Below are 22,934 nucleotides of genomic sequence, written 5' to 3' on the forward strand. Positions count from 1 at the left end.
AGTAACTATATTTGTTATCACATTTTATGGAAGTTTTATTCAAAATCTCCTTACACATTTCAGCATTAAGAAAGCTGCCTTTCACGTTAACTAACAGGTTCCAAAGCACCTCACCCTCTCTTCTGTCCAAAATGTTTAAAACACAATCTATGTATACTATTGTTGAAAATTTCATTCCATATCAAACTATCTATTTGTTCTGTAGGTTTATTTCTGTGGTATTTGCAAATAAATACTGTATTGCTTTTAAGTGTCTTTAAAGGCTTATTAAAGAAAAAACCCAACACTAGAGTTGCGAGTTTATTCCGCAAGAATTATGAAAAATGGTTCTGTATCTCAGGACTCTTCTGGCGATGCAGTGGCCGAGATTCGGTGCTTCCATTGCAGGGTGCGTGAGTTCCATCCCTGGTCTGGGAACTAAGATCCCACATGCCGCTCGGTACAGCGAGGAAAAAAAACGATAAAACTTTCTTTATCTCATTTTTAAAAATTATTATACCAGATGGATGATAACACTTTCCATAATTAGTTTTGGTCAAGAATGTTTTAGCCAAATGTGCCTTATTTTGTAACCATCAATTTCTTGTTCAAAATAGAGTACTCCATTTTTTTTTTGCAGTTCTTCATTCCCTGTAGTTCCCAAGTACTCTTTTTTTTTAATCTCTTTCTTAAAATTTTTAATTTTTTAAATAGTAAATCTTTGTTGGTTATCTGTTTTAAATACAGCAGTGTGTACATGTCAAGAATTCTTGCTAAGAATTCTTGAGCAAAAGCCTTTTAATGCTTGAAAACTGAACTTCATACTGGATGGCTGTGGTGACAGATGTTCTCTGTGTGTAGTATTTCACACAGTGCTCACCATGCTGAACATGGTACCTGGTGCTTCAATCAATACTCAGTATATATGCATTTAAAGAATAAGAGGTGAAAGGTTATTTTTACAGTCTCTGTAGCTCGAGAAAAGATTTGTCTCAGATTTTAGGAGATCTACCAGACAACTGCCTCCTCAGTTAAAACAAAAAAAACTTTTTTAAGCCACACAGAACTGTTTGTAGAGTATGAATCCTCAGTGTATTTTAACCAAAATCTTTTCATTTTTCTGTTTTACTTTAGGTTAGTTTTGTCAGATGAGGAAGTAAACTTGGGAAGTGAACCAGGTAAGATAGTAGATTCATTAAAATGTGAAATGCTCACATACAAACGTGAAAACAGCTTGTTGCAGCCTTTTCAGAGAGACTGTATCAATATCCATTTAATTAAAAAATGTTAAGTCGCTTTATGTCTCTGTACAAACACTCCTGAGTTCACATTTCCCCCCAGCTTTATCGAGTGGTAATTGACATGTAACACTGTAAGTTTAAGGTGTACAATTGGGTGATTTGGTACTTGTATGTATTGCAAAATGATTTTCACCATTAGACTAGTTAACACATCCATCACCTCACATAGTTACTATATTTAATTTGGGATGTGGTGCTGGCCGTACTGTAAGCTGGGCTTGGAGGCTCCCCAGGGTCACTTTTAGGGCAGCCTGGTCAGGTGGGCCAAGGACCACGCTCCCCTGTTGGGTGGGACTGCTCACCTGCTTCCCTGCCTGGGCAGGTGGTAGGATTTGCTCTGCAGCCGCCCAGGGTCTCAGTCCAGGCTTCCTGCTCAGGTGGAACTGGAGGCTGTGCTTGGCAACGAGTTAGCTTTTAGGCAATCATAATTAGAGTGTCCAGTATCTTCTTTAGGGAATTCTGGCCTTCTTAAAGACAGTTGCTTTTAGTGTAGATGTTCATTTCACAGGGCAGTATGATTGTTTCAAAAATTATTCTCATATTTAAATGTATGTTATTTTAAAATAAATATGCATTATATGTACAATCAACATATATATGAATTACTGTAGCTTTGGAGCCAGAAAAATCTGGATTTGAATGCTAACATTTTTTAAAAAATGAGTCATTTATGCCTTTTTCATATTTCTCTTTAGAAAAATGACTCATACACTCCTACCTGGCAGGATGCTAGATATATTTATAAACTATGTAGCACATAGTAGGTGTCCAATATTTTTTAAGCATACACGTAAATACAGACCATACTGATGAAAGAAACTAAAAACTATAATAGTCATGAGCTCATATATCTAACATACCATCAAACATATGTCCCAAATGTTATCTAATTGTGCATACCTAATCCTGTATCCAATTAGAGAATATTTTTTTAACCAACATAAATGAAATATAATGGGCACTGTTATAGTTTCAACATCCACTGATAGTATTATTTTATCTTTTAAAACCTGCTGTATCAGTAGTTATATCCCCTTTTTGCTGAAGTACAGTTGATGTAATATTATATGTTATAGATACACAACAGAGAGATCACACTTTTTAAAGATTATGCTCCATTTATAGATATTGTTGGCTACATTCCCTGTGTTATACTGTTATATAAACTGTTATATAATATGCTTACAGCTTATTTTGTACATAACAGCTTGTATCTTTTAACCTCCTATCCCAAAGTTGCCCTTCCCTCCTCCTCCTCCCCACTGGTAACCACTAGTTTATTTTCTATATCTGAGAGTCTGTTTCCTTTTTGTTACATTCATTAGTCTATTCTGTTTTGTAGATTCCACATATAAATGATATGCAGCACTTGTTTTCCTCTGTCTGACTTATTTCAGTTAGTATAATACCATCCAAGTCCATCCATGTTGCTATACATGGCAGAAATAAACTCAAAATGACTAAAGACCTAAATGTAAGGCTAGAAACCACAAAACTCCTAGACAACCTGTGTAGAACACTTGTTGACCTAAATAGCAAAATTTTCTTTTGGATCTTTCTCCTGAATCAAAGGAGATAAAAGCAAAAATAAACAAATGGGACCTAATTAAACTTGAAAGTTTTTGCACACACAGCAAAGGAAACCATTGACAAAATCAAAAGACAGCCTGTGGAATGGAACAAAAATTGGCAAGTGATATGACCTATGAGAAATTATTATCCAAAATATAGAAACAGCTCATACAACTTAAGATCAAAAAGACAACCTGATTAAAAAATGGGCAGACGACCTGAACATACATCTTTCCAAAGACACACAGATGGCCAACCGGAACATGAAAATACGCTCAACACCATTAATCATCAGAGAAATGCAAATTAAAACTATGAGGGACTTCCCTGGTGATCCAGCGTCTAAGACTTTCTGCTCCCAATGCAGGGGGCTTGGTTTCACTATTGGGTCAGGGAACTATACCCCACATGCAACAACTAAAGATTCCACGTGCTGCAGTGAAGATTGACAGTCGTGTGTGCACCAGCTAAGGCCTTGAAACAGCCAAATAACTGTTTAAAAATAAATACAACTACAATGAGATATTATCTCACACTTGTCAGAATGGCTGTCACCACAAAGACTACAAATAATAAATACCTGTGAAAATGTGTAGAAAAGGGAACCTTCTTACACTGCCAGTGGGAATGTAAATTGGTGCAAGCACAATGAAAACCAGTATAGAGGTTTCTCAAAAACTAAAAATAAAATTACCATATGAGCAAGCAATTCCACTCATGAGTATATATATCCGAAAAAAGTCCCCAAAACAATAATTGGAAAAGATACACGAATCCCATTGTTCATAGCAATAAATGTCCATCAACAGATGAAAATAGAGAAAGTATATGTGGTGTGCATATAGGAGTACTATTCAGTCATAAAAAAGAATGAAAATTTGCTATTTCCAACAACATGGATGAACCAAGTGAAATAGGTCAGAGAAAGACGAATACTATATAATGTCGCTTATATGAGGACTCTAGAAACTAAAACAAACTATTGAACATAACAACAACAAAAAACCCAGAATTACTGATATAGAGAAAACTAGTAGTTACCATCAGGGACAAGGAGGGGAGGAGGGACAAAATAGGGCTAAGGGATTAAGAGATACAAACAATTATGTATAAAATAAACTACAGGGAATATAGTCAATATTTTATAATGATTATAAGTGGAGCATAACCTAAAAATTGCATATCACTATGTTGTACACTTGTTACTTATACTGAGGTATAATTGACATATAACTATATTAGTTTCAGGTGTACAACATGATTCGCTATATGTATATATTATAAAATGATCACCACAATAAGTCTAGTTAATATCCATCCTCATACACAGTTACCATTTTTTTCTTGTGATGGAAACTTTTAAGATTTATTCTCTTAGCAGCTTTCAAGTATGCAGTATTTGAAAGGATTACTAACTGTATAAGCTGGGTTTAGAAAAGGAAGAGGAACAAGAGACCCAATTTCCAACATTCACTGGATCATAGAGAAAGCAAGGGGATTCCAGCAAAACACCTACATCTGCTCCATTGACTATGCAGAAGCCTTTGACCGTCTATATTAACAAAGTGTGGAAAATGCTTAGAGAGATGGGAATACCAGACTACCTTCCCTGTCTCGGAGAAACCTGTATGCAGGTCAAGAAGCAAGAGTTGGAACCGGACGTGGAATAAAGGATTGGTTCAGAATTGGGAAAGGAGTACATCAAGGCTGTATATTGTCACCCTGCTTATTTAACTTATATGCAGAGTACATCATGCAAAATGCCGGGCTGGATGCAGCACAAGCTGGAATCAAAATTGCCAGGAGAAAGATCAACAACCTCAGATGATACCACTCTAATGGCAGAAAGTGAAGAGGAACTAAAAAGCCTCTGGATGGGGGTGAAAGAGAAGAGTGCAAAAGGTGGCTTAAAATTCAGCATCAGAAAACTAAGATCATGGCATCCAGTCCCATCACATCATGGCAAATAGAAGCGGGAAAAAATGGAAGCAGTGACAGATTTTCTTTTCTTGGGCTCCAAAATCACTGCACACAGTGACTGCAGCCTTGAAATTAAAAGATGCTTGCTACTTGGGAGGACAGCTGTGACAGACCTAGATAGCATATTAAAAAGCAAAGACATCCCTTTGCTGACAAAGATCCATATTGTTAAAGCTATCGTTTTTTCAGTAGTCACAAAGAGATGTGAGAGTTGGACCATAAAGAAGGTGACCACCAAAGAACTGATGCTTTCTAACTGTGGTGCTGGAGGAGACTCTTGATTGAGAGTACCTTGTACTGCAAGATCAAACCAGTCAATCCTAAAGGAAATAAATCCTGAATATTCTTTGGAAGGACTGGTGCTGAAACTGAAGCTCCAATACTTTGGCCACCTGATGTGAAGAGCCAACTCATCAGAAAAGACCCTTGTGCTGGGTATGATTTTATGCAAAAGAAGAGGGTGGCAGAGGATGAGATGGTTATAAATAGCATCACTGACTCAACAGACATGAATCTGAGCAAACTTAGGGAGATAGTGAAGGACAGGGAAACCTGATCTGCAGCAGTCCTTGGAGTTGCAAAGAGTCTGACACTTGGCTATTGAACAGTAGTAACAAAGTACTAACTATAATCAACATTCTGTACATTACATCCCCATGACTTACTTATTTTATAATTGATAGTTTGTACTTTTAACTTCCTTCAGACACTTGGCCACTGAACAATAGTAACAAAGTAGTAACTATAGTCAACATTCTGTACATTACATCCCCATGACTTGTTTATTTTATAATTGATAGTTTGTACTTTTTAACTTCCTTCACTCATTGTGCCCCCACCTCAGCCTTTGGCAACCACCACTGTTCTCTAAATCTATGAGCTCAGGTATCGTTTGTTCTTTATAAGTGAGATGGTACAGTATGTGTCTTTGTCTGACCCATTTCACTTAGCATAATGCCTTCAGTATCCATCCATGTTGTCATAAATGTTAAGATTTTATTCTTTTTATGGCTGAATAATGTTCCATTGCGTTCATGAACCACATTTTCTTTTTTCACCCATTGATGGACACTTGGTTTCTTTCAGTGTCTGGGCTATTGTAAATAATGCTGCAGTGAATGGGGGGTCATATATCATTTTGAAATAGTGTTTTTGTTTTTATTTTTTTGGATAAGTACTCAGAAGTGGCATTGTTGGATCATATGGTAGTTCTATTTTTAGTTTTTTTGCGGAACCTCCATATTGTTTTCCATAGCCACTGTGCCAATTACATGGAATGCGAAAACTTTTAAGAGGGCATGGATATAACAGAGAACCTGAATATTTGTGGATATTATAAAATTATTTGTTATATTTATACATATGCAATTTTTATCTATAGATCTTTAAATTTTACATATATGGATTATAATCTGATTTGGTCAGCTGAACAGTTGGGTTTAAATTATTATAAACTACTATAATAAATAAGCATGCTAAATTTTTTCTTCTTCAACTTAATCTTTCATGTGCTTTTGTTTCAGCAACTGAAGATCATAAGGAAAAACATTCTCGAATAAAAGAATTTGTAGCACCTCAGTTTTCTGACTCTGAAAATGGTATATTATAATTTCACTATATACATAGATAATTTATTATTTAAAATTCTTTAGTTTTTATTCATATATTCATTTTCGTAACGTGAAAATCTGGTAGGTCTTTACACAGGAATGCAGTCCTGCACTTTTGCTTCCTAGCATGTCACCGTGGAAAATTGTTTATTCTGTATGTTTCGGCCCTGTGGGATGCATCTGTCCCTGTGAGGACATGCAGGACTGTTGTTTATCTTACTGTCTCATGTATCTCTACCACCTATCGGTGTAGGCACTCAGTGAATACTACGCTGAACATTTCTTCCAAGCAATTATGTTGCATACGTTTTCTCCCAGTTTCTCATTTGTCTTTTGACTTTTCTTATAGTTGTTTTTTGCCATGAAAAAATTTTAAACATTTTATATAGGTCAAATTTATTAATCTTTTGTTTTATTGGATCTGGATTTATGTCCTATGCAAAGCCCTGCTGCTGCTAAGTCGCTTCAGTCGTGACGGACTCTGTGCGACCCCACAGACGGCAGCCCATCAGGCTCCCCAGTCCCTGGGATTCTCCAGGCAAGAACGCTGGAGTGGGGTGCCATCGTGAGGAGTTCATTTATGCTTTCTGCTGCTACTGCTGCTGCTTTCTACTAGTATTTATATAGTTGTGTTTTTTTTTTAACGTTTAGATCTCCAGTTCATTTGGAGTTTATTCACGTAAATGGTATTGGAACAATGGATTGAATGTTATATTTTTCCAAATGGCTATCCTTTATTTTTTTAAATGCCATCTTTGCCCCAGTAATTTGAGATTAACTTCCACTCATATGCTAGATTTCTATACGTAATTGAGTCTATTTCTAGACTTCCTTTATAGCTTATAGATGTGTCAATGCACCATTGCCACATTTTGTATTTAAAGACTTATTGTCTAGCTCTGTAAGAAAGTTTCATCGATACTTTGTGATCACATTAAATCTGAAAACTAACAGGTTGATGATGCCAAACAAGGGGAATCTTTCTGTTAAAGTTTACTTGTATAGCTTTCATATATAGTCTTTTTATGTAGGTTTTGAACATTTCTAGTTAAGATCATCTCTGAATATTTTCTTTTATTGTGATTATAAATGACATTTTCTTTCCATTTCATCTTTAAGTGGTTACTATTTTGTGTATGTAAGTGCTATTGATTTTTGCATATTAGTTTTGTATCCTGCTACCTTGCTCAATTTGTTTATACTTTGAGTTAGTTTTATGAGTGATTTTCTGGAACTTTCCAGGTAAACCATCATGTCTTCTACAAACACAGTCTAGATTTTTCTTTAACAACTCCTGTGACTGTAATTAATTTCTTTTTTAAAATAGAATTGGTTTCTACCTCCACAACAATGTGAAATAATAGCAAGCATTTCCTGATCTTGGTGTCAGTGCCTGTTTCTGAATTAAGATGCTAGCTTTTAGACTGAGGTATATATTTTATAATGTTACATTAAGATGGTGAGCTATATTAATAGGATTCCAGTTATAAATCCAGCTTTGTCATCGTGCATTGTCTGTTGATATTTTATTTACTATGTTTATGTTGATATTAATTTTCCTGTGAAAATATCTCAACCTGTGATTTTCTTTAGTTTTCTTCTTTGTGGAAATTGATCAGTTTAACCTTTTTACCAGTCCTGGGACCTACTTTAGTAAGTTATATTGTTCTCAGAAATTATTCTATTTGCCTGGGTTTTCAGATTTATTTGCATAGAGTTGTACAAAGTCTCTTTTGATTTTTTTAAACAGTTTTATTGGGATATAATTTAAATACCATAAGATTCACCCATTGTAAGTGTAAAATTCCGTGGCTTTTAGTGTATTTATAGAGCTGGGCAGCCATCACAGTTGAGAATTAGAATATTTCCATTGCCCTCCAAATTCTCTCTTGCTTGTTTGCAATTATTCCCTGGCCCCCTCCCTGACTCCCACCAGACTAGAGCAAGTTTTCATCTTGTTGAATTGAGAAACGGGGGTGGAAAGGAATGGTTCTTAGTTCAAATACCATAGTCTTTCATTCTTTCTGAACTGTAATAGATTTTCTTGTGTAAATGTTTCTTCATTTGAGGTATATCCTTGGAAAATTTCCAGAGATTTTAAAATAATTTTCACCAGTTACTTAAAAACTGATATGCAGATCCCTAGACCTCATCATTCTGTCATGCCAGAAGCCTCTTTGATTTTTATTGATAAATGTAGTCATTTTTCTATTAATTATTATTTAAATACCCCATGATTATGATATGAAATGTCTTCTTTATCACTGTTCTTCAGAAATTACATTCACCTTTCAACCAGGAGTTGTTTAAAAGAAGGTATTAAGAACGTGCAGGCAGAAGAGCCCTTTAGTTTCTGGTTTCATTAAAAAATGGTCTCATTTTTTTCCCTTAGTCAAACTTTATTCAAGGTACTAATTTAGTAAGTCTTTGTTTCATACATAAATATAGGAGTCACAAGACCAAATACAGTTGACACTTGAACTCAGTGCGGGTTCTGGGCCCCCATCCTCCGACAGTTGAAAGACCTGCCTATAATCAATTGTGGTTGTTGCTGATTGCTAAGTCATGTCTGACTCTTTTGTGACCCCATGGACTGTGGCCCGCCAGGCTCCACTGTCCATGAGATTTCCCACGCAAGAATACTGGAGTGGGTTTCCATTCCCTTCTCCAAGAATTGTCTCATTTTATTTCATTATAATCAGAGCATGTTATTTGTAATATTTCTATTTTAAGAAACTGATTTGTGTGTGTGCCTTAGTTACTAATTTCCATGAATTTTCAGTGTGTGCTTCAAAAGAAGGTATATTTTAATTAGGGTTTGTATATATTCAAAATAACCACAGTAGAACCTCCCCGGCAGTCTAGTGGTTAAAACTTTGTATGCCCAGTGCAAGGGGTGCAGGTCTGATCCCTGGTTGGAGAACCAAGATCTCACATGCTGCACAGCATGCCTGGGGGGAAAAAAAAAAACTACTTGTTGATTATGTTGTTTAGATATTTTACATCTTTACTTCTGTCCTCTTGGCCTGTTTTTTAACTTGGTATATTATAGTCTCCTATTATTAGCTTCTGTTTTTCCTCACGTTTCCTGTAGTTTCTGTCTTACACAGATGGTTGCTTAGTTATTTTATACATAAATATTTATATCTATTAATTTCATTGTGAAATGTCGTTTTGATCTTTCAGTTCAGTCAGTCACTCAGGCATGTCCAACTCTTTGAGACCCCATGGACTACAGCACGCCAGGCTTCCCTATCCATCACCAACTCCCGGAGCTTGCTCAAACTCATATCCATCGAGTTGGTGATGCCACCCAACCATCTCATCCTCTTTTGTCCCCTTCTCCTTCTGCCTTCAATTTTATCCAGCATCAGGGTCTTTTCAGTGAGTCAGTTCTTCACATCAGGTGGCCAAACTATTGGAGCTTCAGCATCAGTCCTTCCAGTGAATATTCAGGACTGATATCCTTTACGATTGACTGGTTTGATCTCCTTGTAATCCGAGGTACTCTCAAGAGTCTTCTCCAGCACCACAGTTCAAAGGCATCAGTTCTTCAGCGCTCAGCTTTCTTTATAGTCCAACTCTCACATCCATATGACTACTGGAAAAACAATAGCTTTGACTAGATGGACCTTTGTCAGCAAAGTAATATCTCTGCTTTTTAATATGCTGTCTATGTTGGTCATAGCTTTTCTTCCAAGGAGTAAGCATCTTTTAATTGCCTGGCTGAAGTCACCATCTGCAGTGATTTTGGAGTCCAGGAAAATAAAGTCTGTCACTGTTTCCATTGTTTCCCCATCTATTTATCAGGACGTGATGGGACCAGATGCCATGATCTTTGTTTTTTGAATGTTGAATTTTAAGCGAGCTTTTTCACTCTCCTCTTTCACTTTCATCAAGAGGCTCTTTAGTTCTTTTTCACTTTCTGCCATAAGGGTGGTGTCATCTGCATATCTGAGGTTATTGATATTTCTCCTGGCAGTCTTGATTCCAGCTTGTGCTCATTTTTCATGATGTACTCTGCATATAAGTTAAATAAGCAGGGTGACAATATACAGCCTTGACATACTCCCTCACCAATTTGGAACCAGTCTGTTGTTCCATGTCTGGTTCTAACTATTGCTTCTTGACCTGCATACAGATTTCTCAGGAGGCAGGTAATGTAGTCTGATATTCCCATTTCTTTAAGAATTTTCCACAAATTTCTTTAAGAATTCTTTAAGAATTTAAGAATTTTGATACGTAGCCTAATTAGAAATTATCTTCACATAAACTTCTAATCACTTTATTTGTTAAAATTATGTTAATAAAATATGAGAAGGAAACAAACTTGATTTGCCATATATCCTACTCTTATTTCCTTGAAGAGATAAAAGCCATTTTGTTTTTATGTTCACTCAACAGTTGCAAAAGATTTGCCAGTAGATTCATTGGAAGATGATTTTGAGAAGGAATTCTCGTTTCTGAACAGCCTCCTAAGTCCTGGTTGTTGGAGTGCTGGTGAATCTTCCCAGGAATGCCAGGCTGTCTTTGGAAGCCCCAAAGCCGGTCTCACATGCCAGGAGCCTTCTGGGGGCTCTGAGCCTCTTGCTCACTCTGCAGGATTCCTTCCTTCACAGCTCTTTGACCTTGGCCTTCATGCTGCTGGAGCTTTCAACAGTAAGTGTCTGTGCATCATTTGGACACCTCTGAATTGCTGTATATTTGTGAAGCAAAACTAGGTACATGTGGATGCTGAAATCAACAAGGACACTAAGTTAGCTTCAGTACTGCTGCTGCTGCTGCTGCTAAGTCGCTTCAGTCGTGTCCGAGTCTGTGCAACCCCATAGACAGCAGCCCACCAGGCTCCACTGTCCCTGGGATTCTCCAGGCAAAAACACTGAAGTGGGTTGCCATTTCCTTCTCCAATGCATGAAAGTGAAAAGTGAAAGTGAAGTCGCTCAGTCGTGTCCGACTCCTCAGCGACCCCATGGACTGCAGCCTACCAGGCTCCTCCGTCCATGGGATTTTCCAGGCAAGAGTACTGGAGTGGATTGCCACTGCCTTCTCCGTCATTACTGCTAGATAAAATCTTCAGTCATACCAGTCAACAAGAAAAACAACAGATATCACTGGAGTCTGTCAAGGAGAGTGAAACAAAGGCTGTTTTCTTGCCACCTCCTGTAAGCCCCATATTTTCTTCATTGACTCTCCCGGGTATCTTCTCTATGTAGAAAACTGTGTCTTGTTTAAAATTCTTGATCTGCTAAGTTATCCCTGCCTAGGGCAGGTGACACTGTTTCTTCCACCTAGCAAAACTTGATGCGTTCTCTTCCTGTGAGCTCAGAGATGACACAAGAAAAGGGAACAACTCCAGAGCTGGTTCCATGACAGCCTTCCGGGCAAGGTGATGGGAGTGCAGGGCTGTGTGGAAAGCTGGAAGAAGGAAAGGGCCACCTGCTTTGTTTACATGTCAGGGAGTCTCTCCACTCACCTGCTGTTCCACCATTCTGTGTCCAGCTCGACGCCTTAGGAATCATATTGTTCCCCACTTCCATAATGGTTCCTAAGTCCTATCAATTACCTTTCTAATGTGTCTCAAATATCCCACTGCTCTTCCATGTAGAACCTCATTCGGTTTCCTGGGTTACTGTGACTCCACCTAACAGGTCTCCCAAACCCTAATTATATTATGGAATATTACCCTGGTACAAAGATTGGAGGACTTTTATTAGATATTTTCCCCCTGTTTTTCTGTTGCTACTTCCCATTTGATTAACAATGTGTTATTCATTATTTCTCTCCCCAGGCTGGGCCTCCCATGGCGGATTAGAATTTCCTCTTTCACACATTGATAACCAGCCAGTGCCTTCACAGAGTCCAAAGAAATTAACAAAATGTAAGTTACTTATTTATATTATCTGCCATCATAATAAGTCAAATTCAAGTAAATTTAGAAAAGAATCATTTTATAGCCTTTGCCTCATATTGTCCAGAAAATTATTTTGTTAATAATGAATTAAAATGAAAGCTGTCTTTGGCTGTCCCTCACTGTGGAAAGTAATGACTAGACTTTGTGGGCTTGCCATGGTAAACTGTATCCTCTACTTCAGTCCTCTGTGTTTTGTGTTAAAGTTTATTGATAGTGGATAATACCATTAGAATAGAACATGTTCTTTGTGCACAAGATGCCTGTTGACAGAGAATGCACTCAGGCTTGTAGCATAGGACCTGGTACATAGTAATTGCTAACATATATTGAGTACTTACTGTATTTTGTCTGCAGAGCTGGTTCATGTTGTAATTACCATGTAGGATATACGTAGAAAATAGACCCATTCCCTGTCTTATAGGATCTTATACGTACTAATCCTAGCCACTGACGTTGACTTAGCTTTTTAACTGGACAGAATTTCAGACACACAGAAATATTTCATAAATGAAAATGGCATAAAGAACATCGTGCAGATTTCCCTATTGTTAGCATTTTATCCCATTTGCTTTATACAGGCGTGTGTGTAATGCATGTGTTGTTTTTTCTGAACCACTTGTGGGTAAGTTACATGCACCATGACCCTTTCCTCCTAAACGCTGTAGCTTGCGTTTCCTGAGAACAGGTATATTCTCTTGCACAACCACAACATGGTTGTAATGTCAGGAAATGTTAACACACTTTTCTATAATCTACTAAGTATTTGTATCTTGTGTTTGAGTTGACCCAGTAATGTCCTTTATAGCACTGTCCTGAGTCTGCCTGGCAGGCCAGGGGGCGGGGGGAGTCTGTGGTCGTGTGCTGTATTCAGTTGCCATATTTCATTAGACTCTTTTAATCTGAGATGTTTCCACAACTTTTGACTTTTTTGGACATGGGCATCTTAGAAGAATATCGTCCCTCTGTTCCACTGTTGTTTTTAATAGAAGGCTCCTTATGCAGTTTGATTTGAGGTCTCCTTGTAATTAAATATAGGTTGTTAGTTTTCCTGAATATCTAGTCAGATTGTCCTGACTGGAGTACACATAGGTGCTGTTCCTTTTTTGGCGTTTCACAGCTCAGAGCTGCCCCTCTCTGCCTTAGGGGTGTTACACTGGCCACTCACCCAGGGTGTTGCCCAGGTTCTCTCCTATATGATCACTGTTTTGTTCTGTCCTCCCTGACAATTACTGAGCAGTCTGTGGGAAGACACTGTGAAACCTTGTATACGTCCTGCTCTTTTCTCTTTGTCAGAATTTCCACTTGGGTTTAGCATCCATTTTTGCTTTTTGTCTGATTCAGCCTGTCCTGTTACAGGTGAAAAGTGATGATTTTCCAACCCTAGAACTCTCTCCACACTTTTTTTTAAATTGTAGTAAAAACACAGAACAAAAGCTAGCATCCTAGTCATTTTTAAGTGTATGGTTCAGTAGAGTATATGCACATTGCTGTGAAAAATGTGAAACTTTGTACCCATTAAACAGTAACTTCCTATTCTCTCTTCCCAGCCCCTGGTAACCACCATTTTACTTTCTGTTTCTATGAATCTGACTACCTTACACACCTCGTATAAACAGAGTCCTGCCAGTACTTGTCTGGTACCTGGCTAATTTCACTTAGCATAATGTCCTCAAAGTTCATCCATGTTGTAGTATGTGACAGGATTTCCTTCCTTTTTAAAGCTGAATAATATTTCATTGTATGGATATACCACATTTTGTTTATCCACTCATCCGTTAATCACATTTTTTTGAACAGCTTTATTGACATATATCGGAGAACGAAATGGCAACCCACTCCAGTGTTCTTGCCTGGAGAATCCCAGGGACGGGAGAGCCTGGTAGCCTGCCGTCTATGGGGTTGCAGAGTCAGGCACGACTGAAGCGACTCAGCAGCAGCATTGACATATAATTCACATGCCATACAACTGGCTTCTTCCACCTAAGATCATGGCATCTGGTCCCATCACTTCATGGCAAATAGATGGGGAAACAGTGGCTGACTTATTTTTCTGGGCTCCAAAATCACTGCATATGGTGACTGCAGCCATGAAATTAAAAGACACTTAACTCCTTGAAAGGAAAGTTATGACCAACCTAGACAGCATATTAAAAAGCAGAGACATTAATTTGCCAACAAAGGTCCGTCTAGTCAAGGGTATGGTTTTTCCAGTGGTCATGTATGGATGTGAGAGTTGGACTGTGAAGAAAGCTGAGCACCAAAGAATTGATGCTTTTGAACCGTGGTATTGGAGAAGACTCTTGGGAGTCCCTTGGACTGCAAGGAGATTCAATCAGTCCATTCTAAGGGAGATCAGTCCCGGATGTTCATTGAAAGGACTGATGTTGAAGCTGAACCTCCAGTACTTTGGCCACCTGATGCAAAGAGCTGACTCATTTGAAAAGACCCTGATGCTGGGAGGGATTGAGGGCAGGAGAAGGGGACGACAGAGGATGAGATGGCTGGATGGCATCACCGACTCAATGGACATGAGCTTGAGTGAACTCTGGGAGTTGGTGATGGACAGGGAGGCCTGGCGTGCTGCGATTCATGGGGTCGCAGAGTCAGACACGACTGAGCAACTGAACTGCCTGACTGACCTGCCCAGTGCTGTGTGTGCTTAGTCACTCAGTTGTGTCTGGCCCTTTGTGACCCCATGGACTGTAGGTCCTCTGTCCATGGGGATTCTCTAGGCAAGAATACTCGAGTGGGTTGCCATGTCCTCCAGGGGGATCTTCCCAACCCAGGGATTGAACCCAGGTCTCCCTAATTGCAGGCAGATTCTTTACCATCTGAGCCACCAGGGAAACCCAAGAACACTAGAGTGAGTGGCCTATCCCTTCTGCTGTAAGCAGAAAACTATCTTTTATTCCCTGTTTACATATGTATTCACTGTCAGAATGGATTCATACTTTTTCTGTGGTTTATAATCACTACTGTGCTTAATCATTTTGGTTCTCAAATTGTCCCCATGTTGACCAGTGGGAGCACTTTCAGGCTGACATCTAAATCTTTGTAGTATCAATATTTTAAAATTTTCAAACCATTTAGACCTACAAAAAAAGCTTGCAAAAATACTACCAAATATTCTCATATTTTCCCACCTAGATTTCAAAAAATGTTACCATGTTTGCCTTATTCTGTGTTTGTGGTATATGTAATTTCTTGTGAACTGAAATTATTCTGAGACTTAAGAAGCAGACATAATGCCCTTCACCCCTAAAAACATTAGCATCTGTTTCCTAAAAGGGACATCTTTTTACATAATCACAATTTAGTGATCAAAATTGGAAATTAAACATTACCTTACTACTGTTATCCAATCTGTAGATCTTATTCATATTCTTTCAGTTGTTATAAAAAGAGTAGTGTTATAAATTATATAATGTATTTTATAACAAGAGAAAACGATTATTTTCCTAGACCGATCCAGGATCCAATCCAGGATCACACTGTGTTGTCACGTCTCTTTAGCCTCTTAATCTGGGACAGTTCCTCAATCTTTGCCTTCCATTGTTGTGGCTGTGTGTGTGTGTGTGTGGTTTATTTTGTAGAATATTCCTCAAGTTGAGTCTATCTGACGCTGTCTCATAGAGTCGGGTTATGCATTTTGTCAGGACTAGCAGCACAGGAAGGACGTTGTGTGTTCTTAGCAAACCACCCCAGGGGGCACACAGTGCCTCTTTTGCCCCGTTGCTTACGATGTTATTAACTTCAGTCACTTGGTTAAGGTGGTGTCTGCCAGGTTTATTCACTATCCAATTACTACTCTGTTTTTTCCTTTGTGATGAATACTTATCATGTGGAAAAATATTTTGAAACTGTGAGAATGGGTTGTTCCTGATGATCGAAGTTTCACCCACTAACTCAGCATTCCTTGATAATTGCTGCATGAAACCTGTTACTGTGGTTGAAACGTCTGTTACTATGGTTGTTGCCAGATGATAGTTCTGTTTCGTCATTCCTTCTGCGTTTACTAGCTGTCGTTCTACTGTACAGAAAAGCTTTGTCTTGTCCTCACTTTTACTTACTTGTTGATATGTATCATTGTGGACTCATGGAATCCTATTTTATTCTTCCTAATACTTAGGGATAAATCAGTTGGGGAATCTGTCAATTCCAAGCAAATCACAGATTCACAGCAGCCAATTCTGAACACAGACACCCTTAGGGATTCAGACTATTTAGTCTTCTCTTTTTCAACTCACTAAAATTTAATTGTGTTTAATCATTAAAAAAGTGAGTAAATTTTACCGCTGAACACAGAAAAGCTGAGATACTGGGAGCACTGCCATTTGCCTGTAATCCTTGAGGCTTAGTGGGGGGAAAATAGAGAGGAAAAGCTTTCAGCAAAAAGCTACAACAAAATTAAGCCTTAGAATTTTAATAAAATTATTAACAATTTTAAAATTTACTCATTAAGTACCCCCCACTTCATTAGTCATTAGTGAAGTGAGGTGAGTTGCTCAGTCATGTCTGACTCTTTGCAACCCCATGGACTATATATAGTCCATGGAATTCTCCAGGCCAGAATACTGGAGTGGGTAGCCATTCCCTTCTCCAGGGGATCTTCTCAACCCAGGGATTGAACCCAGGTCTCCCACATTGCAGGTGAGTTCTTTACTAGCTGATCCACCTTAAGGAAATTCAAACTAAAACCAAAAATGCAATAATACCATCACCCACCTATCAGAACAGCTTAAATAAAAACTGAAAACCGCTCATGCTAACAAGGATATGGCAGAGCTTGGACACTGCTTGTGGGAGTGTAAATTATTACCACCATTTGGAAAACTGGCGGTTTCTGCTAAAACTGAAATACACGCACCACAAGATGCATGTACCTTTCCACTCCAAGTACTTTTCCAGCAGAAGTGCATTCACCTGTTGACTGAAATGGATGCAAAAGGATGTTTTGACAGCACTGTTGCTAACAGCCCCAAATGGTATTTATTTTATCTGGGATGCTGGGTGAGGGGTTGGGTAAGGGTGGTGTGAGTAGTGCCTGGAAGGGTGCCAGCTTCTAAGGAGTGGTCATGCTCTGTTTCTTGATGTCAGTATTTTTATGGTTGCTTTTACTGTATAAAAATTCGTTATTTAGGCTCTTTTCCTCTATACATGTGTGCATGCTAAGTCGCTGTGGTCATGTCTAACTCTGTGCCACCCACAGCCCAGCAGGCTCCTCTGTCCAAGGGATTCACCAGGCAAGAATACTGGAGTGGGTTGCCGTGCCCCTCCTCCAGGGGATCTTCCTAACCTAGGGAATCGAACCCACGTCTCTTATGCCTTCTGCACTGGCAGGTGGATTCTTTCCCGCTAGTGCTGCCTGACTCACTCATTCACCCTCTAGTTGTTGTCCTCTTAAGAATGTCTGTAGGCAAGAAAAGTGCCCAAGAAAAGCCCCCATGAAAATAACGTAATTAAGACCTTCATTTCCCATTGTGACAGATAAATATAAAACCATGCCACATTTGTAGAGTGCTGTACAATTTTCGTATGCTCATCAGAACCTCTCAACAGCTGTTTGAGGCAGTTTAGGTGTTAATGAAATGATCACATATCCTGCTTGACACTGTTCTTCAAATTTAATTATTAATAGCCTCCCCCCACCCCACCCCACTTCCTCTCAAGTATCCTGGTTTAATAATAAATTATATGATCTTTACAAATGAAGCAAGGGGACCCAAGGTTAAATGACTTGCTCATTATTACTTATTAGTAGGTAGTACACCCAGGACTCAGAGCCAGAATTTTGTGTGGGCATCACTGACACTATTTTGGGGTTCCCAGAAACAGAACTGGATACACAAGGCTGCCTTTCGCTCTGTCCGGATCCCTGAGGCTTGGGATTCCCACAGCCCAGGCTCCAGCCCCCTCATCTGTGTGAAGTGATCGCCATGATTTTAAGAGAGCGTTGCTTTAGCCTCATGAGTTGGATTGCCTTCCGTCCTCTGTCCGCTGCGTCTCTGGTCTCATATGTAATCTTCAGATTGTCCCCTGGGTCTCAGCCCTGCTTTCTGGACCCCCTGGCCTTCTGAGATGACCCACTGTCTATGCCACTGAACAGTCTTTCACTAGTCCCAGCCTTCAGCATAAATGTATTATTCTTGACTATCTGCCCATTACTTGTAAATTATCCATATGTGCAATTTTCCATTCTCCACAAGGAGAGTTGGTTAACAGGGAAGTTGTATCTGAGACATAATTCACTCCATAATATATTTATCAAAAATTTGTAAAGTACACATGGAAAAGACAAAACAACTGTAAATGAAAATGACAGCTGTTGAGTGACAGGATTAGGGGACTGTTTTCCCCCCTACATCTAGTATTTTAAGATTACTTTGATAATAAATATGTATTCCAAGCACTAAGTTTTCAAGTGTAGGAACAAAGGTCACTTTTAACCTTGAGCCTTATCTGAGTCTTCTATTACTTCCTGCCTTTTCACTTTTAATCAAGTCCTTCTCAGAGCAACATGCAATTAGCTTTTCAAAATTATCCTCAAGGAGACATAATTGATGTTTATTCTGCATCTACTTTAAAATCATAAGTGTGGTACAATGATGTGATTTTTAAAAAATCTGGGACTCTTCAATGTGTTGTTTTGTTTTTTTTTTTTTCTTTTTTACTAGCTCCCAACAGTGGTAACCAAGACATGTCAGCCTGGTTCAGTCTATTTGCAGACTTGGATCCACTTTCAAACCCAGATGCTATCGGACACTCAGATGATGAACTTCTTAATGCTTGACTGAAGTTACGATGCCACTTCAGTGGCCTTGAGACACCAGTTTTGCAACTTACTGCCTTAGTGGAAAGGAGTTTATGTTGTCACTCACATACAAAGACATTGTGTTTGCAAAGTTAACCCTTGACAACCAACTTTAGACAGATGGTAAGGACCAACCACATTTTTATACATTAAGTGTCTATTTAATATCTTGGATTTGCAGCAGTTGGTAATATATGGAAAACTTTAGAAACTATTGAGTCTGAAATTGATACCAAAACTTAAAATAACAGTTAGGGATAACTGTCAGTAGGGATTGGGTTTATTTGTTTGGAAAGCCTTTCATGTATGAGTTGCCTTGCTGGCTGTGAGATTTCTATATGTAGATAAAGGATAGCATGTAAACTGGGTTGTGATTTGGGGTTGGTTTTTAAATAAAACACTGGCAGGGGGAATTTTCTGTTGTGGAATATAGCACTAGAAACAAGACTAGTTTTGTCTTTAGAAAGATAGAATAAGATTTGAGAACTCAGTTTTCTTTGATGAAATCACAAAGAAACTTGATACTTGTTCTCTCCATTTGGGAGGCTAAAATGTAGTTCTCAGTTCTTTTTCTTCATACAAAATCATGGACACCCTCCAATTTCATTATTGAATTTTTTGGGGAAAGTAGCAGGACGAGATATTTGCTAAGTCCACCCTCTGTAGAAACAGAAAATTCTCTTCCCATCTTATAAACCACAGGACTGTCCAACAGTATTTCAGACATTGTATTTCACTTTGTCTTCAGGCCTAAGTCTTCACACATTGCCATCACAATGCACTGTATTCACATGCTGCCTGAAAGAAGCCAAGGGGAGGATACTCCTTGGGCAACTGGCAGTCGTATTCCTGCAATTACCAGGAAACGTCTACTTGAATGAGGGAAAAATCTAATTAACCCTCGAACAGATGTGCAATACTTACCCAGTATTTCTTAACATGATTTAACCCAGAATACTTTCTGGCAAAGTTACAGAAAGCTCTATACCATCAGTAAAGCAGTCTTTCATTTTTTCACTTTTCTGTGGGTGGCATCAGCTGAGGTTCTGTTTGATTACTAAGGACAAACTTACCCTTGGAAGGTTTAGAGTCTTAAGTATCAGAAGGCAGGTGCTTTAATGAAAGTTGAAGTATATGCTGATATAAGCACAGCCATTGTAGACACAGTCACTGTATGTCCTATTCTTTCTTCCTGCCCAGCCTTAGTTCCGAGGCATTTCACCTGGTATCCTGTTTCATCGTGGTCCAGTCCATTGTATCTGTATAAACGACCATTTTCACAAACATGTTCACAGCAGATTTCACTATACGCCTAGTTCCAAGCAAGCTTAACTATTACTTACAGGAGAATTGCTTGTAATCTCTGAGTCACTGTATATAGAAAAAACATTTTCTTAGGAATGGACTAGGGCAGGTAAATCACAGTCCACTTCCCATCCATAGCAGTCTGGCCTAACTACGATCTGAACTGCCCACAGGCTCTTTGGAAAACCACAACTGTGGTCAAGTAGTGGGTAGGCTAGAGAGACCTTAACTGAGGGTCAGAAATATGGACTTAAAAGATTCTGTAAAACTTTCCTTAAAATATTTTCACGTGCTTATTCCTATTTCTTTATTTGGTTTAACCCTTAAGAAGCATTTTGTAGCTCTCCCTTTTTATTCAGTGAAATTCACCACAGTGTAGTACAGTTTCACCACAGTGTAGTACAGTTCCACCAAAACTCCATCACCAGGGGTCATGATTATGAATCACAATCTAAAGTCTGTATCTATGGTCACTCTGAGCTCTCAACTTTGGGAGTACCTCAGAAAATGTTAATTGTCTTGAGTTTTGCCATTTTCTTCATTAATTTTCACTAATGCATTAGTTAAAAACTACGTATAGCTCCCTCACATCCATGCAGAGCAGTCCTTGTTATGGTGTAAACAAAGACACTCAGTGCAGAGGAAAACCACTAGTCTCACTAGACCTAAATCCCTGAGAGTGGATGTAGGGGGGATACTGCCCCCTAGTTTTCCAAGAGCAAATGTTATTAAAAAAACAGAAACATACCAGAATTTTTATTATTCAGTTCTTAGTTTCTCTAACATTTTTGCTTTCAACAGAGTATCCATTTCCTCATTTAACCCAAAAGCAACACTGCCTTAGAAAGTCCAGTTATAACTTCAGCAAGTCTAATGACTCCATTTTTGAAGTGCACATTTAAAACTTTTTCTCAAGGTTAGTTATTTGAAGCTCAGTCATTAATTTAAGAGCCAGAAACAGAAATTTGGCTATATTACACCTAAAATAGGTATAATAGCAAACCAAGCACATATTCAGTAGGGAGTGAAAGGAAGGACAGGATAAACACAGAACAGAAAGGTGATCAGTTGCTCTTTGGTTAAATCTAGAACCACCATTCAATAAATAAATGAATTAACCTTAACCAAGGGTGAGCTGAGAACAACTCTTATCAAAATAAATGAATGCTTTTATATATTAAGTGGGGGGGATAGCTATCTTATACTTTTTAGTACCAGACAAAAATACATTTAAACTTAGAAAAGCCCCCAGAAGAACTAAAATTTGCCTAATCTTTCTTCAACCAACTTTAGGGCAGATTAAGATCAAATTGGTGTGACTTTGTATTTTTTGAAATTTTTCAGTAATTGTAAAACATAACTCTGATATGATTAGAAACAACCTGTTTTAACAAAACAGGTTTCAGTATTTGCACAATGAAAAAGTTTGTATTTCAGACCATCTGGAAATGTAAAGGTCTTAACTGTGTATGAACAAAGGAAGTTTGAATGTGCTATTTTTCTGAGCCTCTTTTATTAATAATAAAATTATAAGATGGCATAAAAAAGTTTATTTTCTAAAGTGTTCAATACAAATCTAGTTATTGTTTCCCTATTCAAAAACTTTGGTTTTTACCTCAGGACCATAGTAGTAAGAAGGTAGTTTGAATGATATAGATACCACAGAATGAAAATAAAACCAGGGCAAGTAATATCCTTGTGAGACTGATTCTTTCTATTTCATGTAGGAGGGACTTTGTAAGATATGGGAAATAACAGAATGTGTGTTCTTTGTGTAAATACTGTTAGTAACAAAATACAGAATACTAAACAGCAAAATTCTGAGCCTGGATGCAATAACCAGTGAAATATAAGCCATATTACTTAACTTGATTTGCTGACAGGAAGGACAGAAAGCCAGGGTTAATTGATCCACTTACTTCTATCTTCCACAGCACTGGCAGGGCCCTGCATTTCCTTACCTTGAGCAGTGAAACAGACCCAGAATCTTGGGATGTAGACATTAAACTGGGAAACTTTAACTTTACATTAAACTTTAACATATTAACCAATTCAGCAGTACTGAAAGTAATGCATTTAAAACACACAACAATAAGGGTTCGTTTACACCGAAGAAGACCTTCAGAGCAGGATGGGAAGAGAAATGCTTATTGTTAGGATGGGTCACAGTCTATCTTCTCCCATGTTTTATGTGCAACTTAAAAGAAGACTAAAGAGCTCCCTGATGGCTCAGTGGGTAAAGGATCCTCCTGAAATGCAGGAGACACAGGGAACGTGAGTTTGACACCTAGGTCGGGAGGATCTCCTGGAGGAGGGCATGGCATCCCACTCCAGTATTCTTGTCTGGAGAATCCCCATGGACAGAGGAGCCTGGTGGGCTCCAGTCCATTGCATCACAGAGTCGGACATAACTGAGTGACTAAGCACGCACACACACAGAGTTCATTAAGAACTGTCCTTGGCAT

General features: G+C 38.4%; 2 protein-coding genes across 2 annotated transcripts in view; one reads left to right on the forward strand and one right to left on the reverse strand.

Annotated features, from left to right (window-relative positions):
- The window catches only part of ICA1L (islet cell autoantigen 1 like), a 55,985-nt gene extending 36,825 nt beyond the window's left edge, over positions 1-19,160 (forward strand). Inside the window, exons 9-13 of the mRNA XM_018060761.1 lie at positions 1,114-1,157; positions 6,356-6,430; positions 10,847-11,101; positions 12,231-12,320; positions 19,028-19,160. Coding sequence (XP_017916250.1) covers positions 1,114-1,157; positions 6,356-6,430; positions 10,847-11,101; positions 12,231-12,320; positions 19,028-19,143 — 580 coding nt within the window. The 3' untranslated portion in view covers positions 19,144-19,160. The remainder of the gene's footprint in view (positions 1-1,113; positions 1,158-6,355; positions 6,431-10,846; positions 11,102-12,230; positions 12,321-19,027) is intronic.
- Positions 20,245-22,934, reverse strand: part of FAM117B (family with sequence similarity 117 member B) — a 77,088-nt gene continuing 74,398 nt past the window's right edge. The window contains exon 8 of the mRNA XM_018060750.1: positions 20,245-20,423. Coding sequence (XP_017916239.1) covers positions 20,264-20,423 — 160 coding nt within the window. The 3' untranslated portion in view covers positions 20,245-20,263. The remainder of the gene's footprint in view (positions 20,424-22,934) is intronic.

The sequence above is a fragment of the Capra hircus genome, chromosome 2, assembly GCF_001704415.2.
Source record: "Capra hircus breed San Clemente chromosome 2, ASM170441v1, whole genome shotgun sequence".
Taxonomy (NCBI): Eukaryota; Metazoa; Chordata; class Mammalia; order Artiodactyla; family Bovidae; genus Capra; species Capra hircus.